Source organism: Trifolium pratense, linkage group LG6 (assembly GCF_020283565.1).
Source record: "Trifolium pratense cultivar HEN17-A07 linkage group LG6, ARS_RC_1.1, whole genome shotgun sequence".
NCBI classification, from domain to species: domain Eukaryota; kingdom Viridiplantae; phylum Streptophyta; class Magnoliopsida; order Fabales; family Fabaceae; genus Trifolium; species Trifolium pratense.
In genome coordinates this window covers 35,251,211-35,272,630 of record NC_060064.1, presented here as the reverse complement: position 1 = coordinate 35,272,630, position 21,420 = coordinate 35,251,211, and the positions used below count along the sequence as shown (strand labels likewise).

General features: G+C 32.4%; 2 protein-coding genes across 3 annotated transcripts; one reads left to right on the top strand and one right to left on the bottom strand.

The window, feature by feature from the left end:
• Nucleotides 1–7,434: 7,434 nt before the first annotated feature.
• On the bottom strand, nt 7,435–11,540 carry LOC123890766 (probable methyltransferase PMT19). Of its 2 annotated transcripts, none has more exons than XM_045940452.1 (6): nt 10,917–11,540; nt 10,321–10,531; nt 9,578–9,875; nt 9,089–9,466; nt 7,845–7,922; nt 7,435–7,738 (listed from the first exon to the last, which is right to left on the bottom strand). In XM_045940452.1, exons 1-6 carry the CDS (start codon nt 11,457–11,459, stop codon nt 7,528–7,530), a joined length of 1,719 nt encoding a protein of 572 aa, XP_045796408.1. In that variant the 5' UTR covers nt 11,460–11,540; the 3' UTR covers nt 7,435–7,527. The 2 variants fall into 2 exon arrangements, with proteins under 2 accessions (XP_045796408.1, XP_045796409.1); XM_045940453.1 differs by having other exon boundaries at nt 7,603–7,738; nt 7,819–7,922.
• A 2,870-nt stretch (nt 11,541–14,410) lies between these two features.
• LOC123890765 (solute carrier family 35 member F1-like) lies at nt 14,411–19,663 on the top strand. The gene is made up of 11 exons (XM_045940451.1): nt 14,411–14,872; nt 14,990–15,084; nt 15,710–15,767; nt 16,130–16,324; nt 16,532–16,608; nt 17,270–17,352; nt 17,544–17,595; nt 17,997–18,065; nt 18,400–18,486; nt 18,596–18,657; nt 19,117–19,663. Exons 1-11 carry the CDS (start codon nt 14,755–14,757, stop codon nt 19,241–19,243), a joined length of 1,023 nt encoding a protein of 340 aa, XP_045796407.1. The 5' UTR covers nt 14,411–14,754; the 3' UTR covers nt 19,244–19,663.
• The last annotated feature ends 1,757 nt before the right edge of the window (nt 19,664–21,420 follow it).

Sequence of the window (21,420 nt, the reverse complement as noted above, 5' to 3'; positions counted from 1 at the left end):
ATTGAGTTGTTGTGAAATACCAGGGTATACGGGGAAAATTAGACTTAAAAGTCTCTTTAACAGTGACAAAAAATTCAATTTTTAGAGATTATGTATTGTTTAATGTTGTTTTAAATTATTTTCGATATTCCGCACATAATATGTTTTACCTTATAATCATTTAGTCCAAAACGTTGAGGTGATAATCATACTACACTAACCCGGATATCCATATTATCTAATAAATATCCTCTTGATATCAACCCATGTCGAGGTAACAATTATGTAGTACAATTTCCGATCTTTCGCTTTGATCCAAACTATGATAAATCGACCTCAATAATAAAGGATGGATATGCAGGTGACGACATCCAACATCTGGAAAGTTTTACACAACCAGATTCAAATCGCTAAAACTCATCATCTTGCTTCTTAAAAAGTACACACTCTTGAGATGAATAGCTTCCATATGTGTCAGCAAAGCGAGCAACAATTGTCCCATTGACATTAACAATTTCATCTTTTTCTTCAACACCTTTCATGATAGGAAGTATAACGCCTAATCGACAATGAACACTGAATGAAATCGCAATGTACTGAAGAATAAGAGACCCTTATTGGCAACAAACTACCGTAGATTTAACTTGCTCATAATTATCATCAATATCATGATCCAAAGAGAAAGATATTTTTGCAAATATATTGTTGGTCTGATTGGATAAATTCATGTCTACTCTACTTTGAAACAAAGGCAAATACGCATAATCAAGGTCACACGAATAATCCGGACCATTGAGAGTCAAACTACGATCGATTCCTAAAATATCACGAACATCAAAAGCTCGTGTATAAATTTGGTGGGCAACTGATCTTTTATATGCAACAAAATAATGAGCATATATTGTATCATACACGACAATCGTAGACCTCGAAAGTGGAATTGACGAATCATTACTTATTTGAACAACACACTCTGATAGTATTCTTTGTTATAGCGTGATGAATAATCATAACGACTATATTGAGTTACAAGGCTACCCCAAACCTTACGCTTAAGATCAAAACTCCTTGTTTTGAGGTTTAGTAACACCTTAATGGTAACACGAACCGCTTCTTCGAAGATTGAATAATGTACAACAAAAAATCCTCCGTGTAAACCCTGAATTAAAGAATACAATTGTTTCTCATACCATAAAAAAGAATCAAGAACCGAAACCGCCAAGTGCATATAGCCTTTGATAGTTAAACAACTCTCAAGTCAACATCCTTAATGTTAAACTTCGTTTTCAACGAACTGCAGTCATCTGGTATAAGTATGGATTTCAAATTCTTATATAAGCCGAATATCTTATTTTCATCTATTTTAAAGATATAACAAAGTTAACCTTAATGGTAATCATAACACCTTAATGGTAACATGTTAATCATAACACCTTAATAACATAATCTCACATGTGAGTCTACTTAAATGCCAAAAAAAACACCTATACAACGAACCGATTCTTCGAAGATTGAAAAATAATTTTGTAGTACAATTTCCGATCTTGCGCCCATTGTCCCATTGACATTGACAATTTCATGTTTTTCAACATCTTTTGTCATAGGAATTGTAACGTCTAATCGACAATGAACACCAAACGGAATCGCAATGTACTGAAGAGTAAGAGACCCTTGTTGGCTATTTATAACTACCATATATTTAACTTGCTCATAATAATTATCATCAATATCATTATCCAAATAGAAAGATATTTCTGCAAATATACTGTTGGTCTGATCATATAAATTCACGTCTACTATACTACTTTGAAACAAAGGCAAATACACATAATCAGGGTGACACGAATAATCTGGACCATTGAGAGTCAAAATACTGCCGATTCCTAAAATGTCAGGCACATCATCAGCATCTCGTTTATAAATTTGATGGGTAACTGGTGTTTTATATGCATCAAAATAATGAGCATATATTGTACCGTGTAGTGCCAATTGTTTATTATCATCCTGATTAGGTTTGACAGTTAGGGACATAATGTGTGCAAGAGGTTGTCGTCGGAGTGATCGTCTACCATGTTGTTTCTCGCTCTCTCCATGGATTTCAAATTCTTAGATAACCCCAATATCTCATTTCATCGTTTTTAAAGATATAACAAAGTTAACCTTAATGGTAATCATAACACCTTAATGGTAACATGTTAATCATAACACCTTAATAACATAATCTCACATGTGAGTCTACTTAAATGCCAAAAAAACCACCTATAAAACGAACCGCTTCTTCGAAGATTGAATAATAATTTTGTAGTACAATTTCCGATCTTGCGCCCATTGTCCCATTGACATTGACAATTTCATGTTTTTAAACATCTTTTGTCATAGGAATTGTAACGTTTAATCGACAATGAACACCAAACGGAATCGCAATGTACTGAAGAGTAAGAGACCCTTGTTGGCAAGGAATTACCATAGATTTAACTTGCTCGTAATAACTATTATCGATATCATTATCCAAATAGAAAGATATTCCTGCAAATATGTTGTTGGTCTGATCATATAAATTCACGTCTACTATACTACTTTGAAACAAAGGCAAATAAGCATGATCGTCTACCATGTTGATTCTTGCTCTCTCCATGGATTTCAAATTCTTAGATAACCCCGATATCCCATTTCATCGCTTTTAAAGATATAACAAAGTTAACCTTAATGGTAATCATAACACCTTAATGGTAACATGTTAATCATAACACCTTAATAACATAATCTCACATGTGAGTCTACTTAAATGCCAAAAAAACCACCTATAAAACGAACCGCTTCTTCGAAGATTGAATAATAATTTTGTAGTACAATTTCCGATCTTGCGCCCATTGTCCCATTGACATTGACAATTTCATGTTTTTAAACATCTTTTGTCATAGGAATTGTAACGTTTAATCGACAATGAACACCAAACGGAATCGCAATGTACTGAAGAGTAAGGGACCCTTGTTGGCAAGGAATTACCATAGATTTAACTTGCTCGTAATAACTATTATCGATATCATTATCCAAATAGAAAGATATTCCTGCAAATATGTTGTTGGTCTGATCATATAAATTCACGTCTACTATACTACTTTGAAACAAAGGCAAATAAGCATGATCGTCTACCATGTTGATTCTTGCTCTCTCCATGGATTTCAAATTCTTAGATAACCCCGATATCCCATTTCATCGCTTTTAAAGATATAACAAAGTTAACCTTAATGGTAATCATAACACCTTAATGGTAACATGTTAATCATAACACCTTAATAACATAATCTCACATGTGAGTCTACTTAAATGCCAAAAAAACCACCTATAAAACGAACCGCTTCTTCGAAGATTGAATAATAATTTTGTAGTACAATTTCCGATCTTGCGCCCATTGTCCCATTGACATTGACAATTTCATGTTTTTAAACATCTTTTGTCATAGGAATTGTAACGTTTAATCGACAATGAACACCAAACGGAATCGCAATGTACTGAAGAGTAAGGGACCCTTGTTGGCAAGGAATTACCATAGATTTAACTTGCTCGTAATAACTATTATCGATATCATTATCCAAATAGAAAGATATTCCTTCAAATATGTTGTTGGTCTGATCATATAAATTCACGTCTACTCTACTACTTTGAAACAAAGGCAAATAAGCATGATTAGGGTGACACAAATAATCCGGACCATTGAGAATCAAACTACCGTCGATTCCTAAAATGTCAGGGACATCATCAGCATCTCGTTTATAAATTTGATGGGTAACTGGTGTTTTATATGCACCAATATAATGAGCATATATTGTACCGTGTAGTGCCAATTGTTTATTATCCTCCTCCTGATTAGGTTTGACGGTTAGGGACATGATTTGTGCAAGAGGTTGTGGTCGGAGAGATGCTCTACCATGTTGTTTCTCAGTCTCTCTATGGTCATGCTTATCCTTAATTAAGGATTCAACCCAATCTTCACTACCACATCTTATTATAAGATCCTCCATCTCTTCTCTAGAAACATGAAAATATTTGTTCACACATTCATCTAAATCGATAGCCATGATAAACAGAAAGGGCAAAAGGCAGGCAGCGGGGAGAACGGTGTGGAACAAGTCGGTGTCACTGTTGAATATGCTCAATTCCCCTTGTCTTCAATAACAACAGCAACTCCTTCGCTAATTACTAGCAAACTTAAACCCTAAACTAATTGGGGGAAATTTAATTAAAGAAGAGAAGAATTGACAATCACAATTGAAAATCCAAACGGAGAGGATTGATTCTCACCTGAATTGAATTTGAAGAATGAGAAGAGGAATCGATTACGCAGTCGAGGAAGAGTGGAGAGTATATGAAATTAGGGTTTAAAAGCAACTTCCACCGGTGGATGTTATGTTGTTTTTGTGTCAATTTTCGAAATTTAAAGATCTGCATTTGGTTAGATTTTATTAAGTAATTTATAAATTTTATTAGGGACACAATGTGTGCAAGAGGTTGTGGTCGAGGTGATCGTCTACCATGTTGTTTCTTGCTCTCTCCATGGATTTCAAATTCTTAGATAACCCCGATATCCCATTTCATCGCTTTTAAAGATATAACAAAGTTAACCTTAATGGTAATCATAACACCTTAATGGTAACATGTTAATCATAACACCTTAATAACATAATCTCACATGTAAGTCTACTTAAATGCCAAAAAAACCACCTATAAAACGAACCGCTTCTTCGAAGATTTAATAATAATTTTGTAGTACAATTTCCGATCTTGCGCTCATTGTCCCATTGACATTGACAATTTCATGTTTTTAAACATCTTTTGTCATAGGAATTGTAACGTTTAATCGACAATGAACACCAAACGGAATCGCAATGTACTGAAGAATAAGGGACCCTTGTTGGCAAGGAATTACCATAGATTTAACTTGCTCGTAATAACTATTATCGATATCATTATCCAAATAGAAAGATATTCCTGCAAATATGTTGTTGGTCTGATCATATAAATTCACGTCTACTCTACTACTTTGAAACAAAGGCTAATAAGCATGATCAGGGTGACACAAATAATCCGGACCATTGAGAGTCAAACTACCGTCGATTCCTAAAATGTCAGGGACATCATCAGCATCTCGTTTATAAATTTGATGGGTAACTGGTGTTTTATATGCACCAATATAATGAGCATATATTGTACCGTGTAGTGCCAATTGTTTATTATCCTCCTCCTGATTAGGTTTGACGGTTAGAGACATGATTTGTGCAAGAGGTTATGGTCGGAGAGATGCTCCACCATGTTGTTTCTCAGTCTCTCTATGGTCATGCTTATCCTTAATTAAGGATTCAACCCAATCTTCACTACCACATCTTATTATAAGATCCTTCATCTCTTCTCTAGACACATGAAAATATTTGTTCACACATTCATCTAAATCGATAGCCATGATAAACAGAAAGGGCAAAAGGCGGGCAACGGTGAGAACAGTGTGGAACAAGTCGGTGTCACTGTTGAATATGTTCAATTCCCCTTGTCGTCTATAACAACAGCAACTCCTTCGCTAATTACTAGCAAACTTAAACCCTAAACTAAATGGGGGAAATTTAATTAAAGAAGAGAAGAATTGACAATCACAATTGAAAATCCAAACGGAGAGGATTGATTCTCACCTGAATTGAATTTGAAGAATGAGAAGAGGAATCGATTACGCAGTCGAGGAAGAGTGGAGAGTATATGAAATTAGGGTTTAAAAGCAACTTCCACCGGTGGATGTTATGTTGTTTTTGTGTCAATTTTCGAAATTTAAAGATCTGCATTTGGTTAGATTTTATTAGGGACACAATGTGTGCAAGAGGTTGTGGTCGAGGTGATCGTCTACCATGTTGTTTCTTGCTCTCTCCATGGATTTCAAATTCTTAGATAACCCCAATATCTCATTTCATCGCTTTTAAAGATATAACAAATTTAACCTTAATGGTAATCATAACACCTTAATGGTAACATGTTAATCATAACACCTTAGTAACATAATCTCACATGTGAGTCTACTTAAATGCCAAAAAAACCACCTATAAACTAACCGCTTCTTCGAAGATTGAATAATAATTTTGTAGTACAATTTCTGATCTTGCACTCATTGTCCCATTGACATTGACAATTTCATGTTTTTAAACATCTTTTGTCATAGGAATTGTAACGTTTAATCGACAATGAACACCAAACGGAATCGCAATGTACTGAAGAGTAAGGGACCCTTGTTGGCAAGGAATTACCATAGATTTAACTTGCTCGTAATAACTATTATCGATATCATTATCCAAATAGAAAGATATTCCTGCAAATATGTTGTTGGTCTGATCATATAAATTCACGTCTACTCTACTACTTTGAAACAAAGGCAAATAAGCATGATCAGGGTGACACAAATAATCCGGACCATTGAGAGTCAAACTACCGTCGATTCCTAAAATGTCAGGGACATCATCAGCATCTCGTTTATAAATTTGATGGGTAACTGGTGTTTTATATGCACCAATATAATGAGCATATATTGTACCGTGTAGTGCCAATTGTTTATTATCCTCCTCCTGATTAGGTTTGACGGTTAGGGACATGATTTGTGCAAGAGGTTGTGGTCGGAGAGATGCTCTACCATGTTGTTTCTCAGTCTCTCTATGGTCATGCTTATCCTTAATTAAGGATTCAACCCAATCTTCACTACCACATCTTATTATAAGATCCTCCATCTCTTCTCTCGAAACATGAAAATATTTGTTCACACATTCATCTAAATCGATAGCCATGATAAACAGAAAGGGCAAAAGGCGGGCAGCGGGGAGAATGGTGTGGAACAAGTCGGTGTCACTATTGAATATGCTCAATTCCCCTTGTCATCAATAACAACAGCAACTCCTTCGCTAATTACTAGCAAACTTAAACCCTAAACTAATTGGGGGAAATTTAATTAAAGAAGAGAAGAATTGACAATCACAATTGAAAATCCAAACGGAGAGGATTGATTCTCACCTGAATTGAATTTGAAGAATGAGAAGAGGAATCGATTACGCAGTCGAGGAAGAGTGGAGAGTATATGAAATTAGGGTTTAAAAGCAACTTCCACCAGTGGATGTTATGTTGTTTTTGTGTCAATTTTCAAAATTTAGTTGACATGGCTCTTTTCTGTTATGGAAATTAAAAGTTGCTTCAATGTAGAACAATTGAAGGAACAATTCGCAGAATGTAGCCATAAACAAATTAAATACGTCAACTTCACTTGACTGAAATGTTCCCGGCCATTTCAACTCAAATACATGTCTTGTGATAGTTCAGGTTATAAGGGCAAAACAAAAATCTATTTCTCCAACCAAAAATGTCACATTGGACAATTAAACATAACATTGTCAAGTGTTCATGTTTTGAAAATTAATACTATGCAAAAAACACTTATTCTCAAAACTATTTTGTATTGAATTGAATTACATATGACCATGTTGTTGTACAATCAATGATTAGGCAAAATTGAACTACAAAATCAATTTAATACTTAGTATTATTAAAAACCATAATAATTTCTTGATGAGAAGATCCATTTTGATCACTAGCAACTTCTACTATTCCTGCTTCCCATCTTATTCTATCTGTTATTTCTTTCACTTTTAGAATTACATCTCTATAATCTCTAATAATTACAGTTCCTCCAGGACGAATAATCCGATGCATCTCAAGAACAATATCAGTAATGTCACACCTGCAAAAAACATTCATATTTTTATTGTATTGTATCATTTATCATCTATATAACTATATCATGCTATGATATAAGCTTACTTTTTCATACTATGTTATAAGCTTACTTGTTCATATACATACTGAATATGCCACTAGCATGTATCAAGTCATATGTTCTTGGATAAGTTGAAAAAGGCTCACACCTGCAAAAAAAATACAAAGTTGTTTGCTTCATTATTTCTACCTTAAATTTAGGGTCACAGTAAGGCAGATTGATTGAAATACATAAGAATAAGAATCTATCATTTCATTAATCTTAAATATAATGGTCCCTTAAATTTTGTGTCAGAAGTCTTTACTCTTTACAACTTAAGGGCCGTTTGGATTGAACTTATGAGAAACAACTTATGCCAATAAATAAGTTTTTATGTATTTTTATAAGCTTTTTAAGGTAGTTTATGAAAAAACAACTTATAAGGATACAATTTTTGTTAGTGAAAATTTATGAATTAACATAAAAGTTTATTTATTTGCATAAACTATTTTCATAAGCTCAAAAATAAGCCAAATCCAAATGGATCTTATAGTAAAATAAAATATTAAGAATCCTGCCATTGACATTTGTGAATGGTAAAATATATTTTATGACATGATTTAATGCAGTATTAGGCTAAGTACATGTGAAAGTTCTAATGACATAAGAAAAACACTATTTCCAAGTTCCAACAGAAGCATATATATTTGATATAGATCTTGGAGCCAAGCATAGAATAAGAAAAAAGTATTTTATAACCAAGTGTGAAGTTAAACAAAATAATAAGTGCAGCACATGTGATTATGATCCGAAATTAAATCAACAAAATTTAGGAGTACTTCCAAAATGCTAAACTATTTGCTTACAACAGAAACTTTTAATGCCAAACACATGTCACAAGTCAGAAAATTAGAAAGAAAATAAAATGAAAATAAAAAAATGAAAAAGTCTGCAAGGTATCTTAGAAGACATTAATTTTAATACACTGTCAACCAATCACAGATCACTGTTTGAATTTTAAGATAAATATGTCTAAAGTCAATTTTTTTAGTGATTCAACGATTGTGATTGACAATGTAAGCAATCTTTACACTGTTGATGTATATGAATATGGGCCTCTTTAGATCATCTTATTTGAGTTTATATACCGGCATAATCACTTTGTGTGACTATTTGAGAGAGATTATGGAAATAACCTATGACATTCATAAGCTATTTTCAGCTTATACATAAGCTTTTATGCTATAAGATCCTAATTTAGCTTTGTATCCAAACATAAATCCTTCTGAGAAATTAAAAAGGAGAAAGTAAAGATGAAAAGTTGTAAATAAATACCAATCCATGTAAGTTCCTATGAGGCCTCTTTCATAGATAACACCAAGATTGTTGCTTTTTGCATCAAATGGAACAACATTCATAACCCAAACTGTATATTTCACCATTGCAGCTGCAAATCCACCAAATCCAGCATTCATATCCATAACATTTCTATATCTACCAGAAGAGAATGATTTGAGCATGACTTCATAATAAGACACTCTCATTTTCCATGTCCTAGAATCTTCATTGTAGGAACTAATATCATTCTCATTTCTCAACCTTGGTGGTGAAGCATTCAACCTCATAGGCCATCTTTTAAGAATGCCGCCGGAGATTTCGTCGATGTCTTTCACTTCTGGAAGTGGAAAAATGCATGCAGTCATTTTTGTATACCTGTTGAAAACTTGAAATAGTTCATAGTAACCTTTTAAGTTTGAATATAAGATTTACATCTAGATATAGTGTCCCCTCTAGAATATATCAATTAAAAATAAAGAAACTTACCATCCAGCATCAGGGTCAGATGAACTGCAAAACTTTGGAGAACTCAAAGTGTTCAATTTTTGCATACATTTGATATGATTTATTGGTTTTTGCCATATAGCAATTTGTCCACCCTCAGCAACTTTTTCCCAACACATTTGCATTGCTAGTTCCTCTAAACTGTTCTGTTCCTTTTCCAACACTGTTGCCTCTGTTTCCCATGCTTTATAGTTTACCCTCCAATTTATAGGTGGTCCAGAAAGTACCCAAAATCCACCAGGACGCAACATCCTGTCAATCTCTCTTAGGTATAGTCCATCTGTGACAAATTAAATTAAACAATATCAGATAGTAGCATCATAAATTAAACCATTGATTCTAAATGACTAGCAATAAGTAGCGCCACGCTTCAGGTCAAAGACGTGCTGGTGTCCGAGTCCAACACTGACACGATGGCAACACATGACATGTGGTTACGTTTAATTATTTCATGTCTGGTGTTTGTATCTGTGTTAGTGGTTGATATCTAGGAACAAGAACATTAAAAGACCTTTTTTGTATAAAAGTTGTGTTATCTAAGCAAGTGTTTGGTTTCTGTCACATACATATGTGGTTGCATTAAAAAAATACTCACAAAATATTACCCGTTTTAGTGTCCAGTGTTTGTGTCGGTGATATATAACTAGGAAAGAAGAACATTAAAAGATCTTATTGTATAATATATAGATTAAGTATGATCTAAGTAACAAGATTGAAATGTATACCATTAGCGGTCCATGGAACAAGGCATCTAGAGCAATGAGCCATATCAAATGATTTTGAAGGGAATGTTAGTCTATGAGTGCTGAATACTCCAAGCATAGCAGGAAGTCCTCTTTCAAGTGCAAACAACACTTGAGCTTCATGTTCATCACTTGGTGCAATTGACATTGTTAATATATCATAGTCCATTAGAGATGCTCCAAAACTTGCAACCTTCAATTGTACACATTCAAAACACAAAATCATCATAGATAATTAGAAACATAACATATCTGAGAAAATATGATATAATTTTACACTGTCATCCGATAGTAACCATGTATTCTGCCAAATCACCCCACTTTAATGGTATGATGCGGTGGAATAACAGATTTCCATCGGATGTCTGTGTAAAAATAGGATATAATTTACACCGACATAGCATGTCCATTAAACTCAACATATATATGGTTTAAAAAAGTCCTCCGTATATTGCGGCCGCAATTGCAGTTGCAGTATAACTCACATTAGACCGCAATTCTCTGCATCATAAAAATTGCAACGCAGCTAGCCGCAAATTAAAACTCATAATATAATTAAACAAAAGCTATAAGCTTACCCCACATCCAACATCAAGAACAGTTCTAATACTCCCAGATTCCAAATTCACAGGAAGAAGGTTCTTTAAGTCATCAACATAACCCTTAACACCATCAGGAAAAGAAGTGCCACCACCAGGAAAAACAAAATGGTCACCATCCAATCTAATCCAATTTTGTGACTTTTTATATTCAACAAGCTTTGTAAATGGAACATTACTAAACCATGCATTGTCTTTACTCTTAGGCCAAGTAAATGGTTTTTGATACCCTATTGGTTTAGGGATAAGACATCTTAATCTTTGATTGTTTTTTGGACAGTGACGTTCTTTGCGAAAATAGTTTTTTTTGGGAAATTTTTTCTGTGTTTTTGGGTCTTGACATGGACAATAGTTTGTGAAGTTGGTTGGACAAAATTGAAAGTGGGAATTTTTTGTTGTTGTCGGAATTGAGTTTTGTTGATGAAGAAGGGTAAGTGGTGAAGTGAAAAATGAAGAAGTGATTATGTATAAGAAAATGAAGAGAGTTGTGATGAAGAAGATATTGAGATATTTGGAGAACATGTTGATAATGAAACAGTATCAATCTATATTTCTGTTTTGTGTTTGTGTGAGTGAGTGAGTGAGGTGAAGATTTTTAGTAGGAGAGAGAGAGAGAGAGAGAGAGAGAGAGAGAGAGAGAGAGAGAGAGAGAGAGAGAGAGAGAGTCATTGGCATTTGATTATGTAATGTCAGATACCAATTGGGTCGATTAATTAACCATGTAGCAATTTTAATTTTAACACTCTAAATCTCAAGAAAAAGTCAAGTTAATCTCTTGTACCAAAAATAAAAAGTCAGGTTAATCACAAATACAGTCCCAAGATAAATAAAACCCGATGAATGCTATGTTTGGGAAAAGAAAAAAAAAAAACAGCAAATAACTTATAAGTTTGATTATAATGGATGAGTTAGCAAAAAATTAATCAATTAAATTTACGGTGTTTGTTAAAATTGACGGCTGAAAGTTGGATATAACTTAATCTTATAAACCGACTTGTAAGATGATAATTGTTCTCATTTCTTAATAATGTTATTAAGCATGTATTTTTTTAAACGTAAACTTATAAATATAAGTTATAAGACATAAGCTCAAATTTGGTATCCTCAACTAAAACTTCATTTTTGCTTAAAAAAAATAGAGCTTCTTTTTACATGAATGATTTATCTAATTATGGTGTATTTAATCAACCCATTTCATTGTCTTTACTACACCTCTTTTTTTTTTTTAAAATAAAATAAAATATTAACCCATCTCATTATATAAGTGTAAATATAATTGTTAAAGAAAGGTGTAAATATAATAGTACAATAGTGTTTGATCATGATCCTTCAAAAAAAAAATAGTGTTTGATCATGATGATAACAAATTTTTTTTTTTTTTTGAGGTATGATAACAAAATAATCTTTGTCATTAAGGTAAGGTATTATTTCAATAGATAAATATTAATTTTGTTAAATGGAATACCTTTATTTAAATTTCTCCACCAAAGAATTACCGTTGTTCGTATGAATTTTTCATTGTAAAAAAGAGTCTAATATTTAAACTCGAAAGAAAACATTCAATCTAACAATATTATAATTTGTCAGCTAAAATTTATGGTAGTTTTAAATAAATTATTATAATTTTGAAGCATTATTAATTAATAAAATAAAAAACACAAGTCAAATGAAAAAGAAAAGAAGGATTTAAAAGTTGAAGATGATGATTTCCATCGTCCACCTAACCAAGTTCAGCTTGTGGCTCAACGCATGGATTCATATCATGAGTCAATTTTGATGGATTTGAATTCTCTTTGGCCATTTTTCTTGAAGACGTTCAACTGCGTTGGAAGCCACCAATAGATAGTTGAGACTTAAACTCAATACAAATGGTACCTACAAGCAAGGAAGAGTAGCAGGATGTGATGGTGTTATTATAGAAAATAATAAAGTGAATTAGTGGTTTTGCAAAGTTTTTGGGGGAATAGTAGTGTTGTAATTTGTTGGGGGAGTTGTGGGAAGTGTTTGAAGCTTGCTAGAAGTTTGGGGTTTACAAAGGTTGAGTTGAATGTGGATTCTATTCTAAAGATAAAATTAATATTATAAAGATAATTTTTAAAATAGGCAAATGCTAAATAGTGCCCCAGGGGCACTAGTTAATAATTCAAATGTAGAAAGTTTATCTTGAGTATTGTGTAGTCAACACATGAAAAGTTTAAATTTTTATTTTTTCAATGCATAACTTCTCTTTTATTTCCTCTTTTAGTTCCTTAACTAGTGCCCCGGGGGCACTAGTTAGCAAGACCCTTTAAAATATTAACCTAAATTCTAAGATAGTTTTTTTAATTAATATAATTAATTAGGGGGTGTATTGGATTAGGATTTTGACGGACAATTTTAACAAAAAAAAATCTTGAAGATTTTAAAAGATTTTATAGGATTGTATAGACTTTTAAGACTTTTTAAAATACTTTTTTACAATCAGGATTTTCCAATTTGGATTTTAAAAGACTTTAATGGATTTTATAATACAGATTTTTAAGATTTCAACTGACTTTATGAATTTTTAATATTGAAAAAAACTTTCCATTCTTGGTGAAAAAGAAAAAGAAGTGAATGAAAAAAAAATTAAGGTTGTCACACCAATGACTAAACCAGTTGAATGATAATTAACGTGAAAAAAAACAAGTACATCCCTTCCTTTGATTTGGAGATACAGGGAAAAAAAATTATGAATGGATCATAGATTCATAATATATAAGAAAGAAAGAAAGAAAGAAAAACAACAATAAATTGAAAAAATTAAAATCGATCATAGATTCATAATGTATAAGAAAGAAAGAAAACAACAATGAATTGAAAAAATTAAAATCGATGGGCAATAATATATATAAACAATATTGAGTACACTTGTATGCATGTCCATTGTCATTCAAAAGAAATCACCATGAAGAAATTTGAAAGAGATTGAACGGGAGTTGATGGTGAAAAGAAAATCAGAATATTGATAATGTTCTATTCTGTAGATAGAAAAAAAAAAGTCTTGAAATATTATAAAAAGTCTCATGGGTTTTGGTGAGATTGTTGGAGGAGTGTTTTGTGTGTATTTTCAACTAAAAAGTCCATCAAAATCCATTGCAAAGAAGAATCCATCAAAATTCATAGACTTTTGAATACCAATAGACATTTTAAAAGTGGTAAGAAATCTCAATTGAATACCAACAGATTTTGTTGCCTTGAAAAAAAAATCTTAATTGTCTTAATTGAATACCACAAGATTTATTTAACTTTTCTAAAAATCTTGATTGAATACCACAAAATTTTTTTATCATAAAAAAGTCTTTTAAAATCCTATGAAATCCTAATCCAATACACCCCCTTAGTGTCGCGAGACACTGTTTATATTTAAAAAAAAAAAAAAAAAAAGCCGAAGCGAGTCTGAACTGGCCAGCTACCTGCCAAAGCGAAAAAAAGAGATTGACCGAAACCGAATCACACACACACACACCAACTTATGATTATGAAATAAATAAATTGACGGCCGAAACAAAACTCTCTACACTACACATCCATCCATCCAATATGCTTATTCTGTTTCATCTCAACTCACTTTCTCTTCTTCTCACACACTCTGACTCTACTACTATTATATACTAAAATACCCTTTTTCTTCAATCATCAAATTCATTCATTCATTCATTACCTTTCAATCTCCGTCATCACTTGTCTCTGTCACTTCTCTTTACCGCAACTCATCTTAATTAATTCATTTATTCATTAATTCATTAATTAATTAATCCTCTGCTTTGTTGCTGCAAAATTGAAAACAACAAGAAGAATGGTGGATTTTAAGAAATTTTGGACGAAGAACAATTTAATAGGTCTTGGATTAGGTCAATTTCTTTCTCTTCTTATTACTGCCACTGGTTTCGCCTCTTCTGATTTAGCTAAAAAAGGTATATCATCATCATCATCAGATTATACTATTAAACTGTATTTTTCTTTTCATTTCTTTTAAAGTTCAAATTAGTTACTTGTTTATTAATTTGTTTTCTGTTTTGATTTTATGGTAGGAATTAATGCTCCAACATCACAGTCGTTTCTAAATTATGTGTTTTTGATGATTGTCTATGGAACTATACTACTCTACAGAAGAAAACCTCTCAAGGTTATTATATATATATACTTACACTCTATGCTTATAATAAAGTCAAATCTTTTATATAATTTGCTTGTAATCTGTTTTCATAAGCTATTACGGTGGAGAGCCTGTGAGAATCAGCTGAAAGCAACTTATGAAAATATGTCATAACATGTTTCCATTACAAGTGCTTATGTCAGTACATAAGTTCAAATAAGTCAATTCAAATAGACCATTTTTATATAAAGTTATAAACTAAAAGTTGTTTCAATAAGCTGTCAGGGAGAACTTATGGAAACAAGGTGAAAACTATTTATGTACGTGTTATAAGTTGTTTGCATAAGCTCTCCCAAACAGTCTAACAAGTATTTATGTCAGTAGGTAAGGTTACATACATACATAAATGCAAACACGCCACTTTTCTCAACTGGATTTTATTATTTGTAAAAGATGCCAATGTTTTAGATACTAATCTTTACAATATTAATGGGAAGTGGATGTAATAAACCATTAAAACATGGAGATATGAGAATAGTGTGTTGGTGTTCTGTCTTTCAAAATGATCAACTGTTATGTTATTTCTGCCCTGTTTTTCCTCTCACTGTCAACCATTTAAACACAATTTCATTAACTTTGTATGGTTCTAATACAGGCAAAATGGTATTATTATATACTTCTTGGATTGGTCGACGTGGAAGCAAATTTTCTTGGTAAGTATATTTGATGGTGTAGAAAGCATTGGTCAAACAAATTGATACATTTATGTTCATTAAGTTTGGATTATATTCCATATTATGGGAGCTTCTCAATCGAAATAAGTATTTAGCTGCTAATTTATGAGGACAAAAACCTGATAAGTTTATAGGTGTTTATGGAAAAGTTGAGAAGGGATTTATAAAAAAGTTGAAGTGCATAAGTTGATTTCAACTTATGAGAGAAGCAGTTAGTTAGAACACTGATAATCATTTCAAGATCATTTCAAATTGTTAAAAAGTTTATCCAAACTAGCTTGATGTTGACTTTTTGGTCTTACTTTCAATAACTAATGGAAAACTTTTCAACTTATGAACAGTTGTGAAGGCATATCAATACACCTCACTTACAAGTGTGATGCTACTTGACTGCTGGTCCATTCCATGTGTCATGCTTCTTACATGGATTTTCTTGAAAACAAAATATAGATTCAAAAAGATAACTGGTGTAATTGTGTGCATCGCTGGCCTTGTTCTGGTTGTGTTTTCGGATGTTCATGCAGGTGACCGTGCAGGTACGTGGCTTTAGATTCAATGTCTGTACTTAAAAGTTGAAACTCGTGTGCACACGCGTGCATGCACAAGTGCTTTCTCTATATCTGTATTCTTGGAAATCACGCAACAAGTAAAATTTAATCCTATTTTTTGTTGTCACGTCACCAATAATATGCGCCATTCCATTTATGATGGTTGTCTGATGATTTCATATTCACATGCCGTAGGTGGAAGTAATCCTCGTAAAGGGGACATTCTTGTTATTGCTGGTGCTACCTTGTATGCATTCAGTAATGTCAGCGAGGTAAGCTGAATGCACTTATGTTTTAATGCAGCACAACACAATAAATACATATATACAGCTAATTATTATTATTTTTTGACAAAGTATACAGCTAATTATTATTATTATTATTGAAAATGTTGATTTCGAAGATTGCTACCTCGTATGCATTCATATGTGCCTTGTACTAAATAATAGATTTTCCATTCACACATACTATGGATCTATACTGTACTTCCTGTTTTAGGCCCTTTTATTTCATCTCTTCCACCATCTATTTCTTTTGCTTTTGTTCTTCATGCTTTGTTTTGGTGCTTCCAAAACAGAGAAACTCCTTGTATATAGTCCTTTTTATAAGTGAGTCTAAACACATTATTTTTGTTTTTTATTCTTCTTTTTCTGTACCTTTTATAAATATATGTTCCACTTCTAATTCAGCCAGGGCGTTTTTAAACGCCACTCATGTTGCTTAACCTTATTCAGCCAGGGCATTTTGTTCAACCATGCTCATTTGTATTCAGGGCATTCTTAGTTAACAGGGCATTTTATTATAATGTTATTACTTATTAGTAATGGCAAATTCTTGACGTGCACTCATTTTGCATGCATGTGTGGCGCTTCATATTATTGTTTCATTGTGTATAATCTCCCTCATGTTATTGTTATTTTGTTTCCATTGCAGGAGTTTTTAGTAAAAAATGCTGATAGAGAAGAGCTCATGGCAATGTTAGGTCTCTTTGGTGGCATCTTCAGTGCCATTCAAATGTATCCTTGAAAGTTGATTACATAATGAGGCCTATTGGCGCTTTTAGTTTTGGCCAAATGGAAATTGGTGATGTTGGCTTTGTAATTTGCATTTGATTAGTTCGAGGAAAACTAAAGGCACACGTCCATCGCATAAAATCATTACATTATTACTTTTCTTTTTCCTATTGTAGCCTTAATGATTATTACAGAACTATACTTGAGCGCAACGAACTTAAATCTATTCATTGGTCGGCTGGCGCAGTAAGCTCTCTTCATCACTCTCTCTCTTTCTCTCTCTCTCTCTCTCTCTCTCTCTCTCACTATATAATTGAGTCATTTACATAATTTATCTTAAACTAAGATGCCTGCTATGCAATACAAGGCTGTGAATTCAAAGTTTATGATTGTGTAAAAAGGATGTGAAGAAGTTAAGGAAGTTTTAAGAGTAAACATCAAAGAATTATAGTGGAAGTAATTTAGAGGATTCTGTTTGTCTTCATTTATTTTTTATTTTCTCACCTAATTTTTTTTATGCGAGACCTCTTATTACTGTCTTTATATTCATGATATCAAGTTGCATTTTTTCCACAATATGCGATTTAGTGTGATATTGAACCGTAAGCATTATTATTTACGTTAATTTCTTCCATTGTTGGTTACAGGCGTTTCCTTTCTTTGGATTTTCAGTAGCTATGTTTATGTTCTACTCTCTAGTCCCTGTTCTGCTTAAGGTACGTAATCAAACTATAACAATTCTAAAGATTTAATTTGGTTTAGTGCACTGTTGTCAATCGTGTAGCACAGAAAATAACAGTCTGTTTAAATTCTACTCGCTACAGTGCTATAATGCTACAATAGCTGTTATTAAACAACACTTTGTATTAAATAGCATATTGCAGAATAATATTGATTTTCTGAAATTATGCTACTCTATAGCACTATAGAGTATGGCTGCTATTTGATAACACTAGTATAGTGTAAGTAGAAAAAAGACAAAGTTATATAAATATTCATGTTTTTACCGGGAACTAATATTTTTAAATGCGATATGTTCTTTTGTCACAGCTCAATGGTTCTACCATGCTAAATCTGTCTCTTCTGACCTCAGACATGTGGTCTGTCTTAATTCGCATTTTCGCTTACCACGAGAAGGTCTGACAGTAACCTTACTTCCTTTTTATTTCTCCAACTGAAAGTTCCTACAAATTATGAGTCACAATTTTAGTTTGCTAACATCTCTAGAGCTAATTATGCTTTTCAGGTTGATTGGATGTACTATTTGGCGTTTGGTGCTGTTGTCACCGGCATTGTTATCTACTCTATGTATGTATTGTTGCACTTTCATATCATAAACTTATTGTTTCCGTAATTCTGCTATAGGTTTATTTTTTCCAGGATTTTTCCAAAATGAATGATTTCAAAACTAAATTAGCTAATTCTTTGATGTTATTGCATAAGTTAACCTCTGCAATGAATTTCAATGATCATTAACTACACATTTAAACTAAAAGCATAGGTTTAGCATTGTCAATCGCGTTGGAGATTTATATTGATTTGGATGTATGGCCACTAATAGAATTCGAGCTATTTAGCAGCAGAAGTTTTCTTCTAACTGATCATGTAGCTTAAGTCATTCTGTATTCCAGATTTAGTGGGTTTCCTCTTCCACTTGGCTCAGGATTTAGAGATATGGTGTGTGTGTGTGTGTGTGAGACTGTGAGTTATTGTTTAATATCTGTTATATGTAAGTATTTATGCCAACGTTGTTTCATCGTATTGCAGAAGTTATGGAGATGAGGATCAGCACCCTCCTAATGCTGTTGAAGAACCTACCGCCATCAGACGGGACGAGGAAACGGGTTCAGCAAGATTTAGCAAAGGATCTGTGGCTGGAAGCTCAAAAAGCTAGGTACCTTAAAGAAAGTTTAGACCTAAGGTTCCATTCAAAGGAAAAACCATGAGGAAGACCCTCTTTCAGAAGTGGGCTGTTCTAAATTTGTTTCCAATGCTCCTCCATGAGTACTCGTTTTGCTTGTATATTCTTTGTCAGCACACTCTTTATAGTTGAAATCTATGTTGGTCTCATCATTTTAGGAATAAGATTCACCAAATAGAAAATGGGATTCAAATAATTTAGTGAGACTCACATAGATTTCATGAATAATAGAGTGTGTTATTAGACTGTGTTTATTTAGTTAGATGTTGCTCTTGTTTGCAGTCTTATCGTTTGAAGGCCGGTTATTTTTTTAGATGGAATTTTAATATTATTTATTTTGCCATTTGGAAATCAATGATCAACCTTAATGGGGGAGTTTTTTTTTGACATTCAGTAATGGTGCTCCTGCATAAAAAAAATTTAAAGATAAAAGAATTAATTAATATAAGATGATGTAACTAAATTATTTATCTTTAAATTTTTCTCAATGATGTGTGTGCGCCTAAATAAAATTGATTTGGGGTTGTGCCCAAGTTAGCATTTATCGTCCTGAGCTATTTGATTTTTTTGTTGAGTTACCTAAGCTATTTGATAAAAGAGTCTTGTTAACGAGTATCCCCATGACACTCTTTAAGCATTTCATTTGAAGAAATTTTTTATTCAAAAAATTAAACACTACAATTTTTAATGAGTTGATTTTACGTATTTTCATAAAAATTCTACTATAAAAAACTTACTATTTTAGACTCAAGAGCATTCGATAACATTTATCTTTGATAAAATATAAAATATTTGATAAAGTTGTTAACATTCAGGTGTTCCTTTTAAAAAAAACATTCCAGAGGTGTTAGTTCATTTGTTTGGAGGGCAGAAATAAAAATCTTGTCTTTTCTAGTTAGTTGACTAATCTCATCTCTTATTTTCAAAAAAGTCGAAATAAATGCGGTACCATAAAAATGCAGACATCAGCAACAAACACGTGCGGAAAAAAAATTGAGATCTAATTACAACTGTGTACTATGTTGTATCATTTGTTTCCTTTCGAAAAAGTGGAAATAAATGTCCCACCGATCATTTGTTTCCTTTTAGAGGAGTACTCATCATTCATCAAGTACTTCATCATTCATTATTTTTTTGACAGAACTTCTTCATCAGTCATTATTGTACTCCATCTGTTACTCCGTTTACATGATTTAGAGCTACTGTTTAGGTCCACCGAAGTCACATGCGACACAAAGTTACATTTACAGAGTTTGTGATAATGGTTATTTCAATGTCATATAGTACTCCAATATCGTACACATAATAGGGTTTTAAGTCGATAACGAGAGCTTCAATTGTATATCGATTTTAAACAGTTTCATGCAGTAATTAATAGTCTAGTGATTAAAATTTCACCTTAAATAGTGTCATGTGTTCAAATTCTACCCCTAGTTCATATTCATAATTTTTCACCTTTGTTTTCATAACCGTAGTTCATATTCATAATTTTTCAAAGAATTAGTTTATTCTAAAATTCAAATTAACCACTGATAAATTCTAGTGATGAATGTAATGGAGTTTGTCGCGGCTATTTCCATGATTTTTATTCACTCTATAAAGACCATAACACATACCACCAATATCGTTTTGTCACGATCGTTTTTAGTCCAATTTTAAAACCTAATTCGAATTAAAATCTTATTTCTTATATATAAAATATAATATATTTATTAACTGAGTTAAAATCACAAAAACAATATAAATCAACTTTTGATGAGGACACAATCCAAGGCACAAGTGATGCAATCCAAAGCTTAGGAGGTGATCTTTATCCATAAACTTATCATTCTCTCTTAGATTAGAAAGAGTGTGACGCCCCTTCTACTTTATTTCATTTCTTCTCTTTTCTTTATTTTGTTCCAATTTTGTTCTTACATGTGTTTATGTCAAATTCTATCATTTTCTTGTTTTAAAATCAAACACCTATCATTCAAGCAGTTTATTTCATAGTAAATTACAAGAATTTCACAAGTCCAAAGTTCATAGAGTTATTTCATGAATTTTTGAAGGTTATGTATACTTTTCAACAATTGATGCATATCAACCTCTATTGTGAGAATAAAATAAAATTGTAAGATGTAATTTATTTTAGGTAGAATATGTTATTT